Genomic DNA, 27047 nt, shown 5'->3' with positions numbered 1-27047 from the left:
TTTGGAGGGGAAAAAATAGCCCGAGGAATGTATTTTAAAAAACCAACCCATCTTCAGGCTTGCAAATTTAATTAAATTCAGTGGAGAAATCTTTACAAAAGGCAATAAAACTGTGCAGCTTGCACCACGCAGCGAACCCTTGCAGTGATGAACGGCGTCCAAGTAAGTTCTATCATGAAGTGACAAAAAATGAGAATGCAACGAATGAAGGTTAGGGCAAAGCTACACATTATGTTAGTCACATTTTTAAAACAGTTTGAAGCAGCTGTGCGTCCCAAGCAGGTTTCTCTACAAAATAACAGTCTACCAGCTGCTGCTGCTGCTGCTGCTGCTGCTTCTTCTTCCTCTTCTTCTTCTTCTTCTTCTTCTTCTTCTTCTTCTTCTTTTGAAAACATCACCTTCAGGGGAAAATAGCAGCCATGGGAAATTTTCAGAGGCAAATCTGTCCAGGATTCAGATCAAGATCTCAGTTGACTGCCTTTCTTTCAAAATAGAAGTGGCAGCATTTTAGAATGCAGTTTGAGGCTCAACTCTGTTCGTGTTAGCATGTAGAGAACTTCCATGCTCTGAACAGTGGCCAGTTCTTATTGGAATAACTTATTGTTGCACGTCAGTTTTAGGAATGACTAGGGCTGGGCAAGTTTGTCAGTTTCAGTTGTCCCAGTTTCTCATCTTTCCCAATCTTAAATTCAGTTCTCCATATTTCTACATCAGTATGAGGTTTTTTTTAATATATAGAAATTATCCTCATGAAAATTATCAGCATTTTAATTCACATTTCTCCTAATACACACATTTGCAAAGCATCTCCCCATAATACAATACATATTAGAAAGATATGCATATACCCTAGTACATGAATTTTTATACACATTACTTGGCTGGGGAACTGCATTGCGATTTTTAAAGAGTGGCTGTTTCTCAGTTCAGATACTGTTTACTTCAAATGCAGGTTTACATCAAATGCAAACTGAATTAAATTTCTGCACCATCCCTAGTCATGGCAATTACTCTCCATGAAAGTATTACAAGTTAATTCCACATTAGTATGATGTTCAGTGTTTCTACATTAAAAATATAATAATAAAAACTCACTCCAGAATATAGAGAATGAAACTCACTTTTAAATTAAACAAATTATTTCTGGGCTCCAGTTACAACTAATGCGAATTATCCCACTTTGTTCATAATGAAAATTGCCTAAGTGCAACTCAGTTTCCACATGGCATTGTCTTCTACTATTGCAGGAAAAATGTGTGACTCCACCGTCAATTATTGTGAATGCAACCCCTGTTTCCATGGAGGATCCTGTCAAAATGGAGTGGAGGGATATTACTGTCATTGTCCATTTGGTGAGTAGAAATTTTGTACTTTATTCAGATTCTCTTGCAGAACCCTAATCCTTTTGACCCTAGCCCCCAAATCCAACCATCTATGGATTTTATAGGTTGCTGCTTTATTTTTTTATATGATAATATTGTTTTAATCAGAATAAAGCAAAGCAATGTGACTTGGTTGGTCAGTTACCATCTGGCAGGAAACCAAACAAAGAACTGGAGTAGTCAAAAAAAGGTGAGGCAGGATCTCCAAGTGCTACAAAATTTCATCTGTCGTGAGCCCAACATATTTTGCAACAAATATTTTATTAATGGCATGCATCTTAGCAACAATCCTGACACACCAGGCATGTTGCAGTATTCACAGGAAATAATTACAGAATCTGTAGATTAGTGTGTCAGAATTGTTGCTTAAAAAAAATAACAAAATAAAAATCCAAAACCCTTTGGACTCACAATAAATGATATTTTGCAAGACCTAGAGTTTCTTTTTCTCCTTTTTCTGTCAATTGCCATTACAGAGAAAAGAAGAATGCCTACCGAATCATACTGAAAACCTATCTTGTTCCATGTTGTGTTGCTCATGGTAACCAACCAGATACCTATGGGAAGTCTACAATAGGACATGAGGACCATTGGTTCTCTCCCTTCTGCTGGGCTTGGTGGCCTTCCATAGAGCCTCATGCATTGTACACCCTACACACCGCTAGTGAGTGAAGAAGTACATCATTGGTCTGTGCTGAATTTCCCACCATTTAATTTATTTGGATGTTGCCTCAGGTTCTGCATAGTGTGAGAGATAATCTACACTCTCCTTACTTCCTCCACACCATGCATAATTTTATAAAACTCTATCATCTCTCCCATTTCTTGCCTCCCCCCACCAGTCCCCAGTTTGAAGATAATATCGTAGAAGGAGAAAGATGGCACTTTTCTTTACCTTTCTGCATTCTAAAATATTGTCTTCAAAGAAGACCATTAAAGCCTGAGCAAAAAGTATAGTATTTACCTGGAGACAGAACATCAGTAGAATAGCTACCTGCTGAAGAGATGTGGTGAGGGAGATCCACAGCTAAATAAGTTCCACAAATAAGATTAGCTACTCTGCCTCTGAAGGTGGAGACATCAAAGCAGGGCATCTGCTGAAGACATCTTGATAAGGTTTGAAGAAACTCTTAATTTCCATAAGCCTTGGGAGCCTTGGTTAAGCTGCAGTTCTCAAAGTTAGTAGCATACACAGTTCCATTTCAGCTTTATTCAGCAATGGTCACATATGTAACACAGAAATTGATTAAAGGTAGGCAAAGGAAATTCACGCACTGTATGGAAGGGGTGTGTGAAGGTTAAGGAAATCTTGCATCCCACTCCCAAATCTCCACACTGTGTTTTTGTTTGACATCTGCACCTGGTCCATGGCAGATCACATGTAATTCCTGAATGGGGCTTTGGTACTTTGAAAACCCTGTGACAAGGAACAGCTGTAAAAGCACAGGATAAGTGAGGGCATTTGAACCACAAAACATTAAAGAGCTGGGAGAGATCATGCCCCAGTGCCTCAGAGGTACCAGACATCCCAGTATAACACAATTACTTATAATGTTATAATTATTAAAGCTTCTCTTAAACGTATGTAAAGGTATGTCAAAATCAAACTACATTATATTTGCAGCAATTGTGCCTTATTCCTGCAATCATTGCCAAGCAGTATTCTCAAGAAATTTATGGATGAAGCCAGAAAGACTTCTCTTTTTTTTCGGAGGACCAATATATGGTAGCAATTATAGAAGAACTTGGAAATCACTAGCTTAGACCGTGAGCCTGCTGTGTATAGAAAATGTAAGAGGAGATACAGCATCTGGCTACAATCACATACAAGTCTTGCATGAACTTAAAATCCATGTTAAATTACCACTGATCATATAAAATAGAGCTGTTGCATCTATATCTGTTTGTAAGTTTCGGCTGGCGCAGCTTCCCATCACCTTTCTCCCAAATAATCATTATGGGGAGAAGGGGAAATTAGGTTCAACTCACCTATTCTGTTATCACAGATGATGTCTTCCAAAGGATTCCCTTCTTCTTTGCTAAAGGAAGCATTCTAGCAAGGAAAGAAAGAGGTGATACTTCTTTACAGGAAGGAGCTGGGGCAATGAAGGAGCTCATTCTTCTTCCCTGATGCTCCTCAGTCCTATTCCATTCTAATGTCCAATTCCAATTCTCCCAACTCTAAGCTAGGAATGGAGGAGAATTGTGGTTCAGTTCACCCTTCAAGATAGATCTAATCTACACTTCCTGAAACAATATGTGGACTGAAATGTAGTAATCCTTCAAAATTCACACTTTTGCGAATTTTGCAGTGCTGTCCTAACAATCACTAACATTTAACAATGTGCCATGGATGAAGCATTTTTCCTCATCTGGCTTCCCAATGCCAAGTGCCACTGCCAGTTACCAAGAGGGCCAAGGCAGTGGGAACTGAAGGGCAGAAGCAGCAGTGGGAGCATCAACACCACTATTGCAAGTAATATGAGCAAAAATGCATATGTTAGGTGAAAAACGTCCATAAATGCATACATTGGTGAAAACAACATTCAGAAATGCATTCATTTTATTAGGGAAAATGCCTTGCAAAATGTGGATACGAAAATGTGCATATTAGAGGGGGGGTCACTATAGTGATTTTGAATTTTGCAAACGAATGTGGCAAACTGAATTTAAGTTTGGAAAAATGAGAAATCAAAATTGACATATTTGACCATCCGTAAACCAACCCATTCCTATATTCCAATTCTACTTCCCAACCCTCACTTCAGATCTGATTTCTTCCTGATCCTAATTCTGCTCTTTCTCCCTCCCTCTCCATCTCAGATCCCATCCAATCCCATTCTGTCCTGTCCTACAATCTAGTTCTTTCCCTTTCTCTTTGTTTCCTACTTGCCTACATTCTTTTCTAACTTCAGAAATTAATGAGCCAGTCAGAAGCGGGATGCAAAAAAAGGTCTTTGCCATTTTACAAAAATATAGTTAACATCATAACATTTTAAAACTCTTGAAAGACCGCAGGCAAATATTTTATAAAAATATTATTATAAAAGCATTCATATTTCGAAGAAATACAATAGGGATGGAATGTAGCGCCTGCGTGTTTGAAAGCAGTTAACAACAAAGAAACATACTGTATGTACTCTTCAAAATGCATTGTATGTTGACTTGATCTAAAGAATACTAGATGGTGTTCTGCCAAAATCAAGGAGGAATGCATCTGTGATTGGTTCCATATTGGATTTTATTTTTATTCCATATTATTTGGCATAGCTAGAAAATGCTGATAGCAAAGGGGGTGGTTTTATTGGCCAGTTTTGAAATGAAATATGATTTAAAACAAGGGAAACAGAAGCAGCACAAATAAAAAAAGGAAGCAAAAGGAGGCAGAAGGAGGGAAATGCATTCAGATGTATTGACTGATTGATTAAATTTGGTTTTGAAAGTAAATAATATATAACAGGGAACATGTAGTATGCAAAATTCATAGGCGTATGGAATGCCAAAGGGCAAGATAATATGATATTGTTTATCTAAATGATATTATGTATGTGTTAGTACAGGTCACAAAGACCATTTCCAGTTTTGTAACACATGAAGAGATATTTTAACACATTTGGAAGGGAAGTGTTATGTCCATCAAAGTCACCCCGTGATCACAAGGATTCCTATTTGCCTCTCATCCACCTGCTTTCCCCCAAAATCTGTTCTGGGGGTTACCCCAACATTCTTCAGCAGATCTGGCATGGGAAGTTCAATTGCTCAAATAGAAATCCTTGAACTCACTAGACAACTTCATTGGCTACAATCCAAAATATTTTATTGGTGCTTAAAACAATTGAAGCTACTGCAAATATTTTGCTTTAGAATTTTATTTTTTACATTATATTTGAATAATTATATCCTGCGCTAAAGATATAGCAATCATATAGCACCCAAGGCTACTAACAACAGAAACCTTTAAAAAATAATGCCATAAAATAACAATACTTTTTTAAAAAAGAAAGCAGAAAAAGTGACACATACATTAAAACATTGTGTTAACGTGAACCAGAGTGCTAATAAAGTGTCTGTGTAAACAGGTCTTAATCAAATTGTTGGAGGTTAAAAAATATGTAGACCACATGTCTTTATCACATAAATGATCACTCCCAATGTATATTTATGCCACACAAATAATGGTTCTCTTAAAAATGATAGTGATGATGCAGAAATTTTCCACTTTTAGTCCTATTAGAATGCATGATTTATCCATTGAAATAGATGGCATCTAAATGTGCTAACTTGGCTGGCTCGCACCCAGTATCTTCATTTTTGACAGCTCCTTCAACAAGAGAGCAGTCATACAAGAAGCTGGCAAAAAGCAAGCTGGTGTCAATTAAGATGGCATAAAGTTATACCATATCCAAACACTGCTCAGCAGTGGGGTTGCTTCTGCTTCTTGGCCTAAGCCGGGCAGAGGGAAAGCAAGCCTTTCAAATAATGTTTTATGCCAGGTTGCCTGGTCACAGTAGCCAGTCTAAGTTCCCCTTCTCTGGCCACACCCTGTCCCACGCCTTTGGGTGAATTTACACTGGCCTTAGTTTAGCTGGCTGAGCCCTGGCTAAGCCAATCTGAACATATCTCTGGCTAAACCAGTGTTGGGTACTTAGCACTGGCCGAGACACAAATCAGCTGGTTGAACCGAAGATCTGCTGCACCCTGAGCTTTTCATCCTAACAGATCTTGCAACAGGATTGCCACCCCCTAAAAGAATTGTATTTTAGAGTGCTTCTGCAGTTCTTGATCATTGTTACATTTTTATTTCCGCAGGAGTTTTCGGAAAGCATTGTGAAGTGAATAGCTACGGATTTGAAGAATTGTCTTACATGGAATTCCCCAGTATGGATCCGAACAACAATTATATCTACATCAAGTTTGCCACCATCCAAAGCAATGCCCTTCTGTTATATAATTATGACAACCAGACTGGAGATCGGGCAGAATTCCTGGCCCTGGAAATAACAGAAGAGAGGCTGAGATTCTCATACAATCTTGGCAGTGGCACTTACAAACTCACCACAGCAAAGAAGGTGTCTGATGGACAGTTTCACACTGTTATTGCCCGGAGGGCTGGAATGGTAAGCATTGCTTTACAGAAATAATAATAATAATAATAATTAATAATAATAATAATAATAATAATAATAATAATAATAAAGCTTCACTGAGTTCCAAGTCACATCAGCTTTTAAGAAAGTACAAATGGATGGTTGTTGGGGTTGGGTTTTTTTTTGCAAAAACTTCTTTTTTAAAAAAACACAAAAGCTTTTTTGTTCCATAAAAATTACCCTGAAGCATTTTAAATGGCTTCTTCAAAGGACGTTCTCTAAATGTGAGTCTGATTAATGAAGGGAATTAATGACTATCCAGATCTAATTAATTGGTGCAGACTATAGGAAGAATAAGCACTGAAGACTAATTAAGAGGCAGATTTAATGTTTGGAATGATGCAAGAACAAAACCCTTTGTAACTGAAGGCTATGTAATTGCCATGCATGTTATTTTTGAACAGAGATGATAAAATTTTGTTCATTCTGCAAATGTTCTGAAATCATTGAAAAATGTGAAACAGAGTTTTCTTTGTGGATGATAACTACCCAGTTCTGCTATATAGAAAATTGCCTTATATTAGACAATGTACCTCCCTCCAAATCTTTTGCTGCTGCCACCTTACCCTCTCCATTGCTAAGCACCAGTGGACAGGTTTGTGTTTTAACGGGCTACTATGTATTATTAAGGGAAAGATTGTGAGCAGATGCATTTACTTTAAAAAGAAAGAAAGAAAGATCTCTGATTTTAAATGGGAAGCAACAGTCACTGTGATTTTGAAACTAAGCATTCCAGAGTTTTCCATTAACTGGAAGGAATGGGAGCAAATGAAAACTTAGATTTGCTAAATGCAAACAGCCAAGTCAGGATCTCTCCATCAAATATGTTAGTGCAATTTCTCACTCCGTGATACATGAAAGGTGGAACAAATTAAAAAGATTGCCTGTTTGTCAACATGCACCATCATTCATACACATGGCAAGAGCAAACTACACAAGTATTATTTCCTAAATTAAGTAGCAACATTTTCAATATAAAATACAGGAGACAGATGGAGAGGAAAGTAAGTATGAACAACACTAAAGGAACTGTGAAATGGAGTGACTCCATGCTACCTTATATATGCTGATACAGTATAATTCCCACAAAACACCTTTGGTAATTTAGTTATCTAGAAAGAAACGACCATCATTTCTGTTTTCAAATGACTGAGTACTTTTTATCTTCAACAAAAATGCCCTGTTCAGTGACTGAGACACATTTTTTGTTTTACTTTTAACTCATTGAAATATATTTCCCATGTTGCATAGTGATTCATACCGCCAAAGATTTGTAGCATCTCCCAGATGGTCTGATTGAGGAGTAGAGAGATTAAATGTCAAGCAGCATAAGAAAAACAGTTCTCTAAGGAGGAAATATTTTTCTCCAGCGACAGATTCTTTGAGGACTCCATGATTTCCAGTACAGGATGCTGTGTCAGCTGCAATGTTGCAGTGTTAGTACCTGCCAATGACCGTTGAGATTATCTGGAAAATTCAAAGCAGACCTCAACAAGCCTACAATTTTTGTTTTTGTTTTTTTAGTATTTTAGTAGAAACCATCTATCCTATTTTACTGGTGGGGAAATCAAGGCAAATATTAATGAAATTGCTTTTCCCACAGTCGCACAGTTGGAATTAATTAAATGTGAATTCATTGGCCAGCACAGCAATGTCTAGCTGTGCAATGAAATTTCCCTGCCCTTTCCTTTCTACTTACCACATATACATGCACATGTACCCGCTGAATCTGCTGCAGAGGCTTCTGGAACCTCTGGAGGAGATTTAGGCGGTGGGGGAAGGCGAAGGTATGGGGGGGTTAACATACTGCAGCAAAACGTCATTGCACTAATGTAACTATTCAGCTGGACGCCGCCCATTGAATCCATTTTTCAATTAAGCAAAGTTGCAATAATATTCAAGTTGAAATGTCTTTAAATCAGCAAAGGAGACTTCATAAAAGACGTGATGAACTATTTGATAGGCCTCTACAATAATTCCACCTCTAGACTTTTCCTCTCCCTGTGTTTACAAACCTAAAATGTGAAGGAGGAACTACCTTTATTGAAGTATTTTTGCTGGAGGGGGGGTGGGGGAGCATTCTGCATGTCAAAAGGGTATAAAATAACTCTACTAGATTTAAAATCTGTCATTTCCTACAAGACCAGAATTTTTATGGAAAGCTGGTAAAAGCATTAACTTGTCAGGTTTGAGATATAGCAAAGTGACACAGTAGAAACTCTCATAACTAAAGAGGTAACAGTAGCAAATTAACTGCTAAAGTCACCAAGCAGGAACATTTGACTATCATTAGAAAGTTGAATTGTATGAAATCAGATCCAAGTAAAATACTATTTGAAATAACTCTTCCTTCAGATGGCTCTGCCATCTCAGAATATATAGCAATCCATAAATTGATAGAAATTCCTGTACGGACCTCCCTTGCTTCTGTGGCTTTTCCATTTTGAAAAAGGTGAGTACAGGATAGAGGTGTGTAAAATTATCCATACTGTGGAGAGAGTGGTGAGATAAATGTTTCTTTTCATTCTCTCAAAATACTAGAGCCTGGAACCATCCATTTTGCATTTCAGTCATGGAGTGGGGGAAGAGCATGCAACCACTAGCCCTAATCCAAGTCCCTGACATAAATCCCACCCTCCCCACAGCAAGCTACTATTAGGCACAGAGGGGGCAAGATATGGGCATCATTTTCACCTCTTCTGAGTCAAAACTTACAAACCTCCAAAACTCAGTTCAGTGCTGCAGGAACACAACTTTATCTGACAGCACCCTGGTATCTATGCTGCCAACATACACAGATTTAAGTGCCATGGTTTTCCCCTTCTTCCAAATTCTGCCTTAGTTTTCTAGGAGCAAAGCTGTGCTTATGTCTGTAATATGAAAGCTGCAACTGACAATTAGAGTTCATTTACCTATAAGTATCCGTCCCCTCCAGTGCATAAAGATATACATGGAAACCTAAGCCACAATATAAGTGTTTCACCCCTAAATATATTTAGTACTCCATGTAATCTAAACTTGATGGGTTGGTATGCGTAAATGATCATCTTAGTGCGATTTTTTCAGGCAGCGTCCTTGACCGTGGACTCCTGCTCAGAGGAACAAGAACCTGGCTACTGCACTGTTAGCAATGTGGCTTCATCTAGCGACTGGTAAAGAACCTTTCATTTTATCCTTTGGTGATTATGCTCAATAGACACCGCCTGGCCCGCAAAGAATAAAAGAAGCCTTTCTGCAGAAGGAGGCCTATTGATTCTATGGGATTTAATGTATCTTTAGTTCACAGACTGGGCCTCAGCTGAGTCAATTAAGCTACTGAAGAGATATCACTGCGATCTTTTCTACCTCCCTAGTTTCTGAATATAAAAGAGAATAATTAGAAGAAGCATTCAGTGAGAAATTGGCTGTGATGACATCAGCAACCATGTTATGCAGCTACCGACAATGTAAAACAAGCTATCACATTTCAGTAAGCCGTAAAGAGGTTTACTAGCAAAACCCCCCCCCCCCCCATATATTAAAGAGATGAAATGGATGCATGACTCACTAACTTTCAGGTGAACACTTTGATCTAAGAACAAAGAGAGATTCATGCTTTTGGTGACGAAGGTTTTGTCAGTTTTCAAAAATGGCCTATATGAGAAATAATCAAGTCGAATTAGTCTGTCCCTCCAGTGCCCTACTAGACTCTGATCCAAAAATGTTAAAAGTAAAAGTAAAAAAGTTCATGGTTTCATTCAAAAGCAAAACATATTTGTTTGCAAAGCCTAATGAAACTACACTTGTGCTGACAAGAGCTTTCAGGCAATGTATTTAGCCCCAATCCTAAATTGCATGGCACCTCCCCCCCCCATCATTTCCCCCATGACTTATGCAGCGGGGAGCCTGTTCTGTCCATGAAGGCTTCCCACATGATTTCCGAACAGGGTTCTCGATCACTCCGGGAGCCTCCATGCGTGGAATTGGCCCACCGCTACATATATTATGGTGAGCATGGCAGGTTAAGACTAACTAGGGGAGCAGAGCAAAACACACAGTTCCATACCCCTTAACCATCCATACCCTTTTCATTGTGAGCAACATGTAAAGAGGTCCAATGACTTAGCTATAAGCCGCACTAGGCTTTTACATCACATGCAGTATGGTCAGGCCAATAGCCACTTATGGTGGAGCTACATCATAAAAAAAACCAGAGGACTGCAATGGCATCCTCATGTTTAGTTACACTCTGCATATTGCTTAGCTGAGGCATAGGCAAACTCAGCCGTCCAGATGTTTCGAAACTACAACTCCCATCATCCATAGCTAACAGGACCAGTGGTCAGGGATATGGGAGTTGTAGTCCTGAAACATCTGGAGGGCCGAGTTTGCCTATGCCTGGCTTAGCTCATATTGTCCAGACACAGCTGTCATTACAAGGTCTTTTCCTGCCCCCACCACACCCTCAGGAACAATAATCTGTTCTATTTGCATCATATATGGTGCTTTCTGTATAAAGCATGCTAAGGGCTTTGCAGCAGTACAACATGCGGAGTTGTCAAAATGAGACTTCTGATTGTAACAAAGCAATTGTGCTATCTAAAACATGCCTACTCAGAAGTTAAGGAGAATTTACTCTTAGAGGATTGCAGGATCTAGGATCCTATTGTTAAGTAAGCCCCTGTTCTTTGTCTCTCCCACCCTCAGGACTTTAGACGTGCAGCCAAACAGAGTCACCATTGGAGGTATCAGAGCCCTGGAGCCAATACTTCAAAGGAAGGGACAGCTGGAAAGTCACGATTTTGTGGGTTGCATAATGGAATTTGCAGTCAATGGACGTCCCTTAGAACCCAGCCAGGCTTTGGCAGCTGAAGGAATCTTGGATCAGTATGTGTTTTACGTAATATCAGAATAACAATTGACTAACTCTGTTTTGTGATCCTCATGTGTCTGAAAATTCACGTATGTTACCCATGAATGCTCTGATACAGCAAGGGAAACATGCGTGAGGAGACAGCGCCTGCATGCTGATTCTCTTGCTGGGTTGCAAATTGTGTCGTAGACCAAATGCTCCTTCTCTGTTGAAATGTGCATTTGACTAGAGGAACCTGAGGGTTCTCTTTATTTGCACCACACTGCATGGATAGTTCTCCACCAATATTACAAAGTTTATGCAAATGCCACTCTCCAAGATTGTATATGTATTGTTATGCATGATGTAAGGGGCCCATCATGTTGTTGCTTGTTCCTAAGCACCACTAGGAAGAGAAGTCAATGAAGTCTGACATACACAAAGATGGTGAAAGAGTTGAAGGGTGTGTGCACAGCAGCAGAGCACATGTTTACATGCAGAAGGTCCCAGGTTCTATTCTTGATACCTCTAGGTAGAGCTGAGAATGGCCCCCACATGAAAACTTGAAGAGCCACTGCCAATCAGTGCAGATAATCCTGAGCTACGTGGACCAATGGGCTGAACAGAAGGCCATCAATGGGTAGTCATGATGGTGGCTACACTTCCCCCGGCATCGGGGGTGGTGTGCTTCTGTATACTGCTTGCTGGGGAGAGGGCTATCATGTTCATGTTATGCTTGTGCACTTCCCATAGACCTCCAGTTGGTCACTGTGAAAATGCTGGACTGGATAGGCCTTTGGTCTGATCCAGCAGGACTCGTCTTAATGTTCTCATGACTCATAACAAGGCACCTTTCCTATGAACAGACATACAGATCAGCAACAGTATGCTATAAAGTCCACCAGCAGATGTTGTAGATCCAGAAAAGCACCATTCTTTAACATTTGTCTGCATTGTCATATCCAGTGCATTAAACCGTATGGTCCAAGTGTCTGTTATCTCACTTTTCCTCTCAGATGTCAAGGCAGTTCCCTGTACCATCTCCCCCTGTGAACACTGCTTCAAAATGATTGATTAACTGAACCTGTTGTTTCTTCCATCCCACTGTTTGAACTTAGGGGTGGAATAAGAGGATGTCCTGAGTGGTTAGCTCATCCCTCTGCTTTTCATGCTCTCAGCTTGTGGCATAAGATTTCCTGAAGCTCTGTAGCACAGAGATCAACATCAGTTACAATTTCACAGACAGCCAAACATTGGACCTTCACCAGTGAAGGATAGATGTGTATATTGTTGTTGTTTTTTATCTCTTGTCCACCAGGATTCTTTATTTAATGCCTTGGACAGTTGCACAGAGAAAAGTGGTTTCAGGCTTCCTTTCAGATTGACTTGGCAGACAGTAAAGTAAAAATCATACTGCTCTAAATTCAATGGACAGCTCAAGTTTATTCCACTCTGGTTACTTTCTGCATTATATTTTCAGGCTGTGTGAAATGCGGTTATTGCAACTAAATGGCTCTGGAATCTCTTTTGTGTCTCAGTGTTAACATGTGCTGCTGGGACCCAGAGGTTCACAAGTGGCCAGTGTCTAGTATGAAGCTATAAAACTGAAGATATTGTGTGTGTGTGTGTGTGTGCGCGCGCGCGCATGCATGTGTGTGTGTGTGTGTGTGAGAGAGATTTGGTCTATCTGGATAATCAAGCATAATATTCTCATGAAGCAATTTTACTTGATTTTAAGCAGCATAAGAGGAACAGTCACATCCTGCCAGGTGGATGTTGGTAAATGTAATGAATAACTAAAAGCTGGTTTAAAAACAACAGAGTTTCATAGCACCTTAAAGACTGGCAGATTTATCATGACATAAGGTGCCATCAGAGTCTTTGGCTGAAACACACTAAGGGCTTCTTCACACTTTCGCTTGCTATCTATTTACATTGGATTGTGTACTGATTCATTTCCCCATGAGTCTCTGGAGCTTTTCTTGTTTTTCCCCGGCTGTGCCTTGGGATCATCTGATCTTCTTACCCACTGAATTGGAAGCTTGGTAAGCAAAACCTCTGTTGAGATTTTCTGAGCATCTGATAAGATCCACTTCAGCTGGTAAGATCAGGGTTTCACAAGGCATAGCTGTGGAACAATGAGAAGACGCAATATAATCAAAATACAGAACAAGGGGATGAGCCCTAGTGTAGCTACGCTGCTATACACTAAAACATAGGTAGAATATAGTAATCTCTATGATGAAATGCGTATTTCATCATTAAAAGTTAAAATGAAGGAGTACTATTTTAAAATCAAGTTATGTTGGGAGTGGAGTTTATCTTTTTTTAAGAAAAAGGAAAAAAAATAAATAGGGCTACATTTTTCATTTTTAAAAGTTTTAGCCTGGTTTCCTTTATGCATTACGGTAGCTACCTGGAAACTGTTTTACTGTGAGTGCCTCTTGTTCAGGGATAACATTTAAGGTTACCATTCTGTGCACTTTTCACTTGGGCGCACACTTCATTGAATATACAGTGGGACTTACTTCCGCTTAGGCTGTAAATGACCAGTCTCATGGGTCAACAATCCCTCAACGGAAAGCACCTTCCTCATACTTGGAATATTAAAGGCAGGAAGCAGCAAACATTTTGCAGCATTTTAACTTCACACTTCAGAGAAAGGTGTTGGGATGATGTATGGTTGAGACGGTGTGAGTTGAGTTAAAGGGTTTATGTTTCTTCAAGTAGCTGTGCCCATTCCTGCTTGAGGGTGTGAGGAATGTGGGGGGGGGGGAGCTGGTTTTTGAAGCAGGGTTGCATTTTATAAACGCATGAATTTATCATGAAATAAAATTTCAAATTAAAATATAGGCATCAATCCAAATATGTCCCCTCCTAGCTTATATTCCTAACCACCTTGTTTGGAAGAGAGAGAGAAAATGAAGTAGTAAAGACTTGACAAAAACACAGCCAAGAATGGCCAATAGGAAGTCATTCTTCCTTGCCCTACATTAAGGTGACAAGCCACTGTCCACCATAATCTCCATGAAAGATACAGAGCATGCACTCTTGTCATAAGACAGAAATAGACTGCATGACAGCTCAGAGGGCACAGCCTCTCTCAACATCCTGGCATTGTCGCTCAGCCCCAGTGCTTGGCCCCTGGTGTTTTGTTACCCTTCCTTCCTGCCTCCCTCTGTGTGAAAATGTAAGAAGAGCCTGCCTGATCAAGCCAATGACCCCTCTAATCCAGCATCCAAGTTCTCACAGCAGCCAACCAGCTGCCTGTGGGAAGCTTGCAAGCAGGATCCGAACACAAGAGATCTCTCCCCTAATGTGGTTTCTAGGATATCATCACTGAGCTATCCTCTCCCCTTGGCACAGCTTGCTCTCAGGGACAGCAGGTTAACCCAAAAGATATGTGGCATATCAATGAAGCATCCTGGGTGTCAATGGAAAAAAACTGCTGGTAAAGGTGGGACGCGAGTGGCTCTGTGGTCTAAACCACTGAGCCTCTTGGGCTTGCCGATCAGGAGGTTGGCGGTTCAAATCCCTGCGGCGGAATGAGCTCCTGTTGCTCTGTCCCAACTTCTGCCAACCTAGCAGTTTGAAAGCACACCAGTGCAAGTAGATAAATAGGTACCATTGCGGCAGGAAGGTAAATGGTGTTTCTGTGCATTCTGCTTTCCATCACGGTGTTCCGTTGAGCCAGATGCTGGTCACTTGACCCAGAAAACTGTCTGTGGACAAACACCGGCTCCCTTGGCCTGGAAGCTCCTTTGCCTCTGACAGGACTTAACTGTCCAGGGGTCCTTTACCTTACCTTTACCTGTTGGATAGAGCAGTGGAGCTGCTCTTCTGACAGCAGTGTTTCTGCTGCTCGCCTGAATGGGGTGGTGTGACAGAGGAGTTGGACTTCACCAACAGGAGAACCATTGCCAATCTGGCATCCCTGACAGTGCAACTGTGTAGCTCCAACCTTGCCATTGCCCCACCCAAGCTCAGTCCAGGTAAGGAGCAGAGATATTAGTATTGAGAGGATGGCTCTACCTCATCACGTTTGATGCTGCTAGACACATGAAATGAAAAAATAAGTGTTTATCATTTCTGGTTCTAACTCCTTCTCAGCAAGGAAGCTCAACTTGAGTGACCCACTGTCTCACAGGGCTATTATGGAGAAAGGGGAGATCATGTGTGGTGTCTTGGTCTCTAGGGTGGGAAGAATTTAAGAAATAAGCAAGCAATGAAACTATTGTTATTCATTTTATTTTATTTTTGTTTGTTCAGGTGTCCTAGGCTGGAAGGAACTTGTGCTATTAACCCTTGCCAACATGGTGGCACTTGTGTGGATCAGTGGTCTTGGCAGCAGTGTCACTGCAAAGAAGGACTGACTGGAAAACACTGTGAAAAATGTAAACAGAGTGTTTCTTTGCCCCCACCCCTTCTGCTTTTAACCTACATTTACATCTCCCATAAACTTCTTTGTGTTTTTCTGCTTTGCACATGGAAGAAATATGTAATGATTGAATTCATTATAACAGTAATTATGAAGCAAAATATCATGCTGGCCAACTCCACAAGGGACCAGCAAATTGCAACAGAAACACATTTAAAAAGTAGGATCCATCTATTAAACCCAGCCAGCCACTTTCTATTGCCTTAATATATTTTTTAAATTCTTAATTGCAACTAGGGTTGTTTTTGTTTTCACTTGAAGGCTGTTGGGTATGAAATAGAATGGAATTGGGGAAATTGTTGGAAAGGAAGCTAGTTTTTATAACCAATTAAAAAGCAGACACGTTTTCTCAACATGGTCTGTTGGTCAATTCAGTTCACATTCCCAATTCATATTTTCTGATAATACAATACAATACAATACAATACAACTCACATTACTCTACATTTTGCAGTGCAATTCTCCAACCAAATAAGGTGTGCAAAAATGCATATAAACGTGTGCATACAAATGCATATATTCATGAAAATAGCATTAAAATGCATTATATGGGGGGGGGACTTTGAAAAAACATGGACAATAGTGTAACTTGCATACAAAAATGTCCAGAATTAGAAGAAAATTGCTAATTGGTTTTCATGAGGGCTTTAAAAATGTTGGATAGCTGAACTTAAGATTGGAAAAGTTAGAAACTGAGAAACCAAAATTTGCAGATTTTTTCTTCATTACGTGCTAGTCTTTTATTTATGATCTCTTCATTCTTTACCTGTGGTGGGTGGGTGGTACAAAGAGATAGAATTGTGAATGATGAATTATTATATTTTTTCACACTTTACTTCTTTATTCTAGATGTTACGGCTGATACTGCCTTGTCATTAGAAGGCAAAGGTCGCCTTGACTACCACATAAGTCAGAAAAGGAAATGGGAATACATGATGAGACGTAGCATTGACAACACCATTTTGGAGCCTCAGAGTAGCATGGAGAGTATAGAAGTCAAATTCAGGACAAGGAGTAAAAGCGGAGTTTTAATTCACATCCAGGAAAGCAGCAATTATACTACTGTGAAGGTAAGGCCAAGTGGATTTGATTGGGCAGCTTGCTATGAAGTGGTCTTCATTTCTCCTGAATTTGCCCCAGTCTTTTACTTTAGAAATACCAGAGCGTTGACTAGTGCTGGGCACTACTCCAGCTATCAAAAGGGCTGAATGATTTTGCTTCTAATCAGCTCTGTCTAGACTCCAAGTACTGACTATTTGAATGGCAGCCGGAAGAATGTTTGTTGCATATGTTCTTAATGAAACATTGCACGCTAGAGTGAAATCTTTTCTCCGATTAACTTTTCCCTCCTCATTCAGACCTCCTATAAAATGTGACCACCAAGCTCTGATTTAGAACCCTTGGATTTTTTAAAGGCATAGTAGCACACACAACCCAGTCCTCAGATCAATTAAGGCAACGTCCTTGTTTTAACCAGCTGCAATCCTATTGATCACAGGTGAGGAACCTGCGGCCTCCCAGATGTTATAGACTCCAGTGTCCATCAACCATAACCAACATGACCAATGGTCAGAGGTATTGGAAGATTGAGTCTAATACCATTTGAAGGGCCAGTGGTTCCCCACTCCTGACAGATACACTTAGATGAAAGGAAGTCATTGAACTGAGTGGCGTTTACTTGTACCAGACATGTATACGATTGCACTGTACATTTCTTTGGCTTCATTAAAGCCACAGTTACAGCTGGCTCACACAAGGATGCTGAAGGATCATTGGGCTTGTTCCCACATTGCACTGAACAGGTATAAGATATTTCTACACATTTGCAAGTGTTAGTGTGAAATGGTGTACGCTTGTGCAACTGTTGTGTACATGGGCCTAGAGGCTGTGAACACATTGAGTGGTGCATGTGAATTAATTGTTCAGCTCAAGTATTTGTGTACATAGGTACACAGATTGCATATTCTCTTAATGTAGCATGTGAACGTCACTATTACGATATAGGGAAATGGATTTCAGAGTATTCTGCTGTATCTTTTGCACGAGAGAAAGCAGTGGAGTCAATTCTTAGGGCTGACTCTGTCAATTTAGCCCTAACGCTAAATGAGTGAAACCGTAGTGCTGGCAAACCTCTTGGATGGTTACAAGATCCAAGTTTTCATGACTCCTTTAATTATTTCCATTTTCTCCCTAGCCTATAAGTCTCTCCAGTGTAAGACCACAATTCTGTGCTTCAGCCAGCATTAATTTATCAGTTGTATCTGGCTTCTCAGTCTCTGTGAGGTACCCATATTTTCCAATGCAAAAGCTTGCACTAGCAAGTTATCAGGATATTATCACATAATTTGCAATTACTTCTGCTTTTTTCTTTAAGCAGACAATAGCAACATGGGCTTTTATTTGCATTTTCTTGGTCAGTGGATACCATCACTATAGAAAGCGTGCAAGGGCAGAGCTCAAACCTTTTCCCACAGTGTGGCATGGGAGGCAAAAAATGGAGACATCACAAGTTTATGGGGAGCCAACTGAATTAGCTCAGGCACCAGTGGCCTTTATCTGGCGACCTGGAACAGTGCACATATGAAGTCCTCCTCTTCTATTCCACAGCTGTGCAGAATGCATTTCCACTCAGTCAGGTGGCAAGGCAAGGACCCCAGCACCTCTCAGCCAAACATCAAGAAGCCACAGCCTTTGACCAACACAGGATGTTGTGCAGGCTGTTTGTAACCAGAGAGCCCCAAAGTCTATGTGGCTACAGTCCTGCATCCTCAGCAATTTTTGTTTGTGTTGCCTTGTGTACAGAAGGCAATTTTAAAATGTGTGGTTCAGTTTTCTGAGAGTCATGTGCTGTCTGTAAGGAGTGACTCTGTGTAAACTGCTAGCATGGATGTGAAAGCTGTGAGATCACGCTTTCAGCCCAAGAGATGGGTGCTTCTTATTTGTCACCTATATATGTATAAACTTTATGAAGGTAGGAGTAGGTGCATCCCATCAAATCTTCCATGTTCTCGCCAGTGCTTCTTAGCTGATTAACGTGTAACATAAAAGGAAATACACAGGGGCCTTTTAAGCCTGTATCACTGCAGTTTCTGTTGTACTTCTATCAGGCTGCACAAAACATGCAATTTCTTTATGACCTTGTTTGCACATCACGGGAAGCCCAACTATGGCTTGGTGCAAAAGCACAAGCATGTGGCCTCCAAAGGAGGAGATCATGGCCCCCTCATTCCTTCTTGGTCATTTTGCTGATGCACCATGTAAAGCTAAGCCATTGCTTGCTTAGTATGTTGACCAAATCTGGCCTTGTGGTTTAGCTCTTTCCATACAAACTATGAGCCACACAAGCCTTTGACTTAGTGTGACGTGCGACTTGGGCATTTTCTTTGGCTGAATTCTGTGATTTTTAAATACATATATATATATTTCCTTGTAGATCAAAGGTGGCAAAGTACAGTATATCTCTGATGCTGGAATTGGTGGAAAGGTGGAACGCAGCATTCCTGAAGCTTATGTTTCTGATGGCCACTGGCATACCTTCTTTGTTGAGAAAAATGGGAGCTCCACAATATTAACAGTCGACAAGACCTACAGTAGAGACGTCCTGCATGTTACACAAGATTTTGGAGGACTAAATGTCCTTATGATTTCACTTGGCGGAATCCCACCTAACCATGCCCCTAGAAGCAGCAATCCAGGTAAGAAGGAAAGCCATACGTATGAGCAGTATCACAAATAGCTGGGTATCATTAGGTAGGCAACATTTTGTAATAAACAGCCAACAGGGCCAGCTTCAGAGTTTAGCAACACAGAAGGATTGCAGGATTGATTAGGCTGTTTAAGGGTTAGATCAGGAGCTGTGTTCTAAACCATATATCATTGATCCAGTTTTTCATTGTTCTCTACAATGCATATGGCACAACTGTAGTTCCAGAGCACATAGGGTCAGTTGCATCAGTCCCAGTGCCCACATCATCTCTGAGCAATGGTAGTATCTTGCTATAGCACTAGTCTTGGCACTCCTCTTGTAATGACATTGCTGCCTACTTAAAATCCTAGTAGCACAATGCTCCACTCAACTTGCTGTTTGCTTGTCATGGCCTCTGCTTGTTGTTCAGATCAACTAAATCAGAGCCACACATGAACAGAAACAGTCACATTTACAGAGTAAATCAGCAGTTTGGGTGTTAGTGTTCATGCTTGGAATTCCTTTTTTATTCTTTTTTTAATGGAAGTGATTTTTAAATACAGACACCCAGACTAGTTCAGCAGTAAGGAGTGATGTTTCAGAGAGAACTCTTTATAAAAAAAGAATCTAACTTAAAGGATTATCACCAGATAGAATAACCTTGCCTGTTGTAAATTCACACTTCACATTTTTCACCGTATCCAACGAAAACAACGAGATCCAAATTGCCTCGTTTGGTATGAGATGCGGTGTGAATGAAATCACACTTAGGGCATTCACTGCTCCTGACCTATTGCTGCATATTGATTATGAAGTCAAAACCATAGTATGTGTATTGACAGGAAGTCTGCTAGGACCAAAGGTGATGGGAAGAGAGGAGGAAACGGAGCATTTAACTAAAATGACTGATGTGGACGTTGACAAGTTACAGGAGTCTGGCCTGAACTAGGGATGCATGCTCCAAAACCATTTTTTCATTCAGTGTTTTCTTAATATTGGATTACACTGCATGTGACATGCCAAAGATTTATGAAGGGAGGTATAAAACTCTGTGTGAACTCCTATGTTCAGGATATCTGAAGAATCAGGAAAGCAAAAATAAATATGTAACAAATTTTAGAGATGTACAACTAATGGAGCAAAACACACAATCCAATGAAAATATATCCTGGGCATTTTTCCTGCTCCGTAATACTATAGTAACCACCTTTTTATATCAAGCTGCTGCTCCCTGGAGCTATTTGAAATACCTTCTGAAATGCAGAGATGCAATATTTCATTTTATTCATAGAAAGGAAAGAAAGAATGGTTTGTAATTCAACTGACATTTGATTTTTCAACTTCAAAGAAAGTACTCCAAATGAAAGATTTCTCCCCCTTTTATATGTCTGCAGAAGATGTCATTTCTAACATAAATTCATTCAGCAAAGTCTGTGTCAGAATCTTCAGCTAGTATCCACAATATACAAAACACTGCTCCAAAGCTGCACAAACCCCCTTGACAATCAAAAAACAATGAGAGGATGACATCGGCTACAAAATTAACCCCACCGCAGTCTCATTAAAGTGCATTGCACTGTTTCTCCTTGTTTTTGTTTAGTCGTTTAGTCATGTCCAACTCTTCGTGACCCCATGGACCACAGCACGCCAGGCACTCCTGTCTTCCATTACCTCCCGCAGTTTGGTCAAACTCAAGCTGGTGGCTTCGAGAACACTGTGCAACCATCTTGTCCTCCATCGTCCCCCTCTCCTTGTGCCCTCAATCTTTCCCAACATCAGGGTCTTTTCCAGGGAGTCTTCTCTTCTCACGAGGTGGCCAAAGTATTGGAGCCTCAGCTTCATGATCTGCCCTTCCAGTGAGCACCCATGGCTGATTTCCTTAAGAATGGAGAGGTTTGATCTTCTTGCAGTCCATGGGACTCTCAAGAGTCTCCTCCAGCACCAGAATTGTTTGTGGTTTAAGAACTGTAGTCCTGATGCCTTTGTTTTCCAGTTATGCACAGAAACAGTGATATGGGGGGTGGGGGAAAGAGGAGTTGTGGAAGCAATACATTTCATCGGATAGTCGGTAGGTCACAATACATTTTCATGTTCTCCGGCTACTGTCACGAAAATCTCCAGTTGAATTTCAAAGTTCAGATGTAATCTGGTCACTGGCTGACAGAAATGTGCCCATTTGCAAGTGCCCTTTTTTACCCCGTGGGGGTTTCTTTTCATCAGTTTTATTTCCTGGCTTCTGAAGGCAGTCAACCATCAAACAGAAAATGTGCATGAAGAGACTCGGTGATCTGTTGCAAAATGTAGCAAAAGTTTTAGAAACTCTGGGCAATAATGCAATCCTAAATAAACTTATCTGGAATTTTAGAGGGCAAAAGGGGGAATTGTGGTGTAACTGTACAACAAAGCAAAAGTAAAGGTGTGAGCCATTCAAATGTATTAGTTTTAAATCAAATGGGAGAGATGGAGTCCAACAGGAGATTCTTCAGTGGGAGAGATGGAGGCTGCAGTCCTATACCCAATATGCTACATTGAACTCAACAGAACCTATAGTCAAGTAGCCGTGTGTGTGCTTACCTCTGCCTTTGAAATTAATGTGACTTTCCAAAGTGCTTAGAGTTACTTAGACTAATTAAATTGTTATTTATTTAAAACTGTTCTCACTCCGTGATATTTTGTCCAATAATTGTTTCATAAGTGAACTTATCAGCAATTGTGGATTTTATCAGCAATTTCTAAGCAAGTGGGCTATGAGTCAGATACTCAATAAGCAACATGTAAACACTTGAGTCTCCCCTCCTCTTTCCATTCTAGCATATCCAAGTGAAAAGACATTTTTTAAACCTCAAAGGGAAGCAAAGACTGGCCTTATATTTTAGTAGTGAATACTGCTTCTTTGAACATGATGGTGACACCCCAAGTGCGTGCAGATGCGAAGCACTGAAAATAATAATAATAATAATAATAATAATAGTAGTAGTAGTAGTAGTAGTAGTAGTAGTAGTAGTAGTAGTACAACCCCTGAAAATATGAACCCATTTCTTACAAAAGCCATGTTGCTGGTTTACTGCACTGGGTTCTATTCCCAACTACCACTGACATGAATAATGCTATATAGTAGGCATGTTTGGTGGACTGTCCATGTACTTTTGTTGGTGCTATGTTGTAGAGAACTCCAAGTGGTATTCACTCATTCATTCATATCTGGTTTATATTGCTCCCTTGCTCCCTCTGATTAAAGTATTTATTTGGTTACAGTATTTATACCCTGCCCTTCAGCAGCTTTCGAAAATCAGTACTAAGATGGTCACAATCTAAAAGGACATGTCACGCAAAGAAAAGAAAATGGGAAGGAGAAGGGGGAAGTTAAACAATTAAACAAGCTAAGCTCCTTCAGTTTCCAAATCCTTATTATTATTTCTTTCTGTTTTCCTAGATTTTGATGGCTGCATTGCCTACTTTAAGTATGGGGACGAAAGTCTTCCCTTCACCGGAAAGCACAGTCTCGCCACCATCTCTAAAACGGACCCCTCTGTGAAGATTGGCTGCCGAGGGCCCAACATCTGTGCCAGCAGTCCCTGCGGGGGCGAATTGATGTGCATTAACCAGTGGTATACATACAAGTGTGTGCTGCCCGGAGCCTGCGCCTCCAACCCCTGCCAGAATGGTGGCAGCTGTGAACCTGGAGAAAGGTCTGGATTTACCTGCATCTGCCCAGAATCTTACACTGGGAGAACGTGTGACACAGTGGTGGCTTGCCTTGGCATCATGTGTGCCCATGGGAAAGTGTGCAAGGGAGAGGCGAATGGAGCCTATGTCTGTGTCCCACAGACTTACCCAGCTGAGCTCTCCTTGCCTCTCTGGGCTGTTCCTGCCATTGTTGGTAGCTGTGCTACTGTGCTGGCCTTGCTGGTGCTGAGCTTGATCCTGTGCAATCAGTGCAAGGGAAAGAAGGCCAAGGCACCCAAAGAGGAGAAGAAAGCAAAGGAGAAGAAAAAGAAGGGGAGTGAGAACGATGCTTTTGATGACCCCGATAACATCCCACCCTACGGCGATGATATGACAATCAGGAAGCAGCCTGAAGGAAACCCAAAGCCTGATATAATTGAGAGGGAAAACCCTTACCTCATCTTTGATGAGACGGATATCCCGCACAACACAGAGACTATCCCCAGTGCTCCTCTCGCTTCTCCTGAGCCTGAGATAGAGCACTATGACATTGACAACGCAAGCAGCATAGCTCCTTCGGACGCAGACATCATTCAGCACTATAAGCAGTTCCGGAGTCACACGCCGAAATTCTCCATCCAAAGGCACAGTCCTTTGGGGTTTGCAAGGCAGTCGCCTATGCCCCTGGGGGCAAGCAGCTTAACATACCAGCCTTCGTACGGTCAAGGCCTAAGGACCAGTTCCTTAAGTCACTCTGCATGCGCGACACCCAACCACCTTTCTCGTCACAGCCCTGCTCCGTTTTCCAAATCGTCGACTTTCTACAGAAACAGCCCTGCAAGGGACATGCATCTTTCCATAAGAGAAGGGAGCTCTTTGGAAATGCAGAATGATGTCTGCCAGACAGGCATTTTTAACTACCCCACTCGACTAGGGAGAAGAAGCAAGAGCCCTCAGATGATGGTAACTCATAGTTCCAGGCCCGGAAGCCGCTTAAAGCAACCGATAGGACAGATTCCGCTGGAGAGTGGTCCTCCAGTGGGCCTTTCCATTGAAGAGGTGGAGAGGCTTAACACCCCGCGTCCTAGAAATCCAAGCATCTGCAGCGCTGACCATGGAAGGTCTTCTTCTGAGGAGGACTGCAGAAGGCCACTGTCCAGAACAAGGAATCCAGCTGATGGCATTCCAGCACCGGAATCATCATCTGACAGTGATTCCCACGACTCTTTTACATGTTCTGAGATGGAGTATGACAGGGAAAAGCCCATGGTGTACACCTCCAGAATGCCCAAATTATCTCAAGTTAATGAGTCAGATGCAGATGATGAAGACAATTATGGGGCTAGGTTGAAGCCCAGGAGATACCCAGGCCGAAGAGGAGAGGGTGGTGGGCCTGTGGGTGCACAAGCAACTGCACCCAGTGTTCATGAGAGTACGTCGCCTTTAAGACTTGGGCAGCAAGGAGGGAATTTCAACTGGGACAACCTTTTGAACTGGGGCCCAGGATTTGGGCATTATGTGGATGTTTTTAAAGATCTGGCATCTCTTCCAGAAAAGGCAACCACAAATGTAAGTGAAGAGAGCAAAAATGGTACAACACAACCCAAAGATGGGGAAGCCGAACAGTATGTATAGAACTCCATACTGACATTGTCAAAATGCAAAAGCACGAAACTTTCAAGCCATTCTATCGTTGTAGATAAGAGAAGGGCAGATTTTTTTATAAAAACAACATTTTTTTTTACCCAGGGCCAGTAGTTAGGACACATTTTTTAAAAAAATAATACTCATTATTATGCTGCTGAAAAGGACAAATACATCTTTTTTGTTTAATTTAATTGAGATCAGTTGAATTTGTTTTTCTCTGCATGCATTATATTTCCAAACAAGGTATTTGGCATGCAGCATTTGGAAAGAATTTTCTGTATTCCATGTTTGGTTTGTGATTTTTTAAATTAATAGTGATTGGTTCTAAATATGGACCCAAGACTGTTTATTGTGGAAAGCGTGTTTGTATCCGATTTTAATAAGTTGTTCTGAAATGCAAGAATATAAAGTATGTTGTTTTTGTTGGGAGATATTTGAAGCAATTCTGCAAAGGCTGGGTGAAGGAACAATGCTATCAGGTTCTCTCAGAAAACCTATTTCCTGTATACTGCAGTCGCTCAGATCTGGATACTTTAAGGAACGATAAGCTTGAGCGATGGCTATATTATCTTTCTCAATACAAAGGGTGCTAGAACCAGCTCGAGCTCATCAGCACTTTAGGGTTTTTTTATTATTATATTTGACAAAGTTGTGTGAGAACTTCTGAATCTTCTGTCCTTATTTCCTCCAAGCAACAGTATTTCTAGCTAGTATGGAAACCAAGTTGACATTATCAAATTGAACAAATAATAGAATCTGTAGAACAGGGAGTGGGTACAGTGCAAGATGAGGTTAGTAGACGGAACTCCACTGGTTTCAAATGAATCTCAGCTCTGTATGGTCTTGGCAACTATTCAATATCAGTGTTTCAGTTTTGCCATCTATGAAAATGGGAGGGGGCTCTTTCGAAAATTACAAACCTACCTCACAGGGGGCCATTGTGAGGACTACTTGCCTATAAAAAGTTGTTTAAAAGCCATAAAGCACTAACTATTATTGTAAGCACTGCCTTCCCTACCAGATCCTGGAGTGACCTTTTCCTACATCACAACGTTTACTACGACTGAAGTGTTTGACATAAAAATATTTATTGGGGGGAAATCATTGCACTCTTGGATCAGAGGAACATGCATTTAACAGGTCCTTAAGTATGAAAGATGCACACATTGTATCAGTTATACATGGCACCAGTCTGCTTTTCTTTTTAAAAATGCATGCAAAGAGGGGGTTCTGCTGGTGCAAGCGCATATACTTTAAAGGGGAAAGTAGGAAACATACATACAGGCTCTATGCATTGCTGATACACTGTGCGTGTGTTCTGTGCTCAACTATCCATACCTAAGTACAAACTGTATCATAAGAAGGGACCCTGAGAAATGCCTAAAAACTCCAAGTCATGGTAGGTGACTGTTCTAAATCCCCCTCATTTTGAATTTGCTTTGTGTAAACAAACCCTGTGTTTCCATGCAGCTCCTATAGTACTGTTTAAAAATTAAAAAATAAATGTTTTCTGTGGGGGGGGGGAGGTGTTGCTGTTTCTCTCCCTTTCTCACCCGTTTTTGTTTTAGCTAAACTATGTTTTTGGTATCAATATTTTCCTATACTGAATACTTTTCTTACTTTCAGGGAAAGTAAGAAAAATGCTTTTCTTCTTTTCTCCCCCTTTTTTTTACATTTGTTACTTATGTAACACCCATATTTTTCACATTTTGATAAAAATTGTAACATACCGTATGCTTTCTACGTGTAAATGCCAATAATAGAATTAAAATATTTATTTAAACTGTCTTGTGTACAGTGATGGGAACAAGGAATTACGCCTCAACTACTACTTGATCTGCCACTCTTCATCTTGCCAGGTTGTTGCTGTTTTCCCCTACCAGGGAAAATATATATATTCTTAGTTGGGTCTGCAGCTTGGAGCACGGATAGAGTGAGAGAACATGAATGATCCTGTAACTGGGAACGGGTTAAAAATGGCCACAAGTTTATTGGTTACAGCTTACACAGAGAATGGTGGAGCAAAGGGCAAGGACCCAGACTTTGGGCTAATACAGTCACCCAGCTGTTACGTTGGGGAAACAGCGGTGAATTTAACTCAAGCTCACACCCACCATGCCACGGGCTAATGCAACTGGCCATCATTGTCACTCTGGATATGTAACAGGCATGCCAGCCCCAGAGATGTGCTGGACCTTGAAGAAACAAAAAAGGCCATGACTTTTTGGTGGTGGAAGGATATACAGCAGGG

At 40.8% G+C, this 27047-nt stretch overlaps 1 protein-coding gene across 1 annotated transcript in view; it reads left to right on the top strand.

Moving 5' to 3' along the window:
* Nucleotides 1-26579, top strand: part of FAT4 (FAT atypical cadherin 4) — a 139854-nt gene extending 113275 nt beyond the window's left edge. The window contains exons 10-17 of the mRNA XM_053403450.1: nucleotides 1248-1352; nucleotides 6192-6499; nucleotides 9596-9681; nucleotides 11216-11395; nucleotides 15630-15754; nucleotides 16648-16868; nucleotides 19232-19493; nucleotides 22917-26579. Coding sequence (XP_053259425.1) covers nucleotides 1248-1352; nucleotides 6192-6499; nucleotides 9596-9681; nucleotides 11216-11395; nucleotides 15630-15754; nucleotides 16648-16868; nucleotides 19232-19493; nucleotides 22917-24784 — 3155 coding nt within the window. The 3' untranslated portion in view covers nucleotides 24785-26579. The remainder of the gene's footprint in view (nucleotides 1-1247; nucleotides 1353-6191; nucleotides 6500-9595; nucleotides 9682-11215; nucleotides 11396-15629; nucleotides 15755-16647; nucleotides 16869-19231; nucleotides 19494-22916) is intronic.
* Nucleotides 26580-27047: the final 468 nt, after the last annotated feature.

This window comes from Podarcis raffonei, chromosome 9 (assembly GCF_027172205.1).
Source record: "Podarcis raffonei isolate rPodRaf1 chromosome 9, rPodRaf1.pri, whole genome shotgun sequence".
NCBI lineage: Eukaryota > Metazoa > Chordata > Lepidosauria > Squamata > Lacertidae > Podarcis > Podarcis raffonei.
This window is presented reverse-complemented; position numbering and strand designations above follow the sequence as displayed.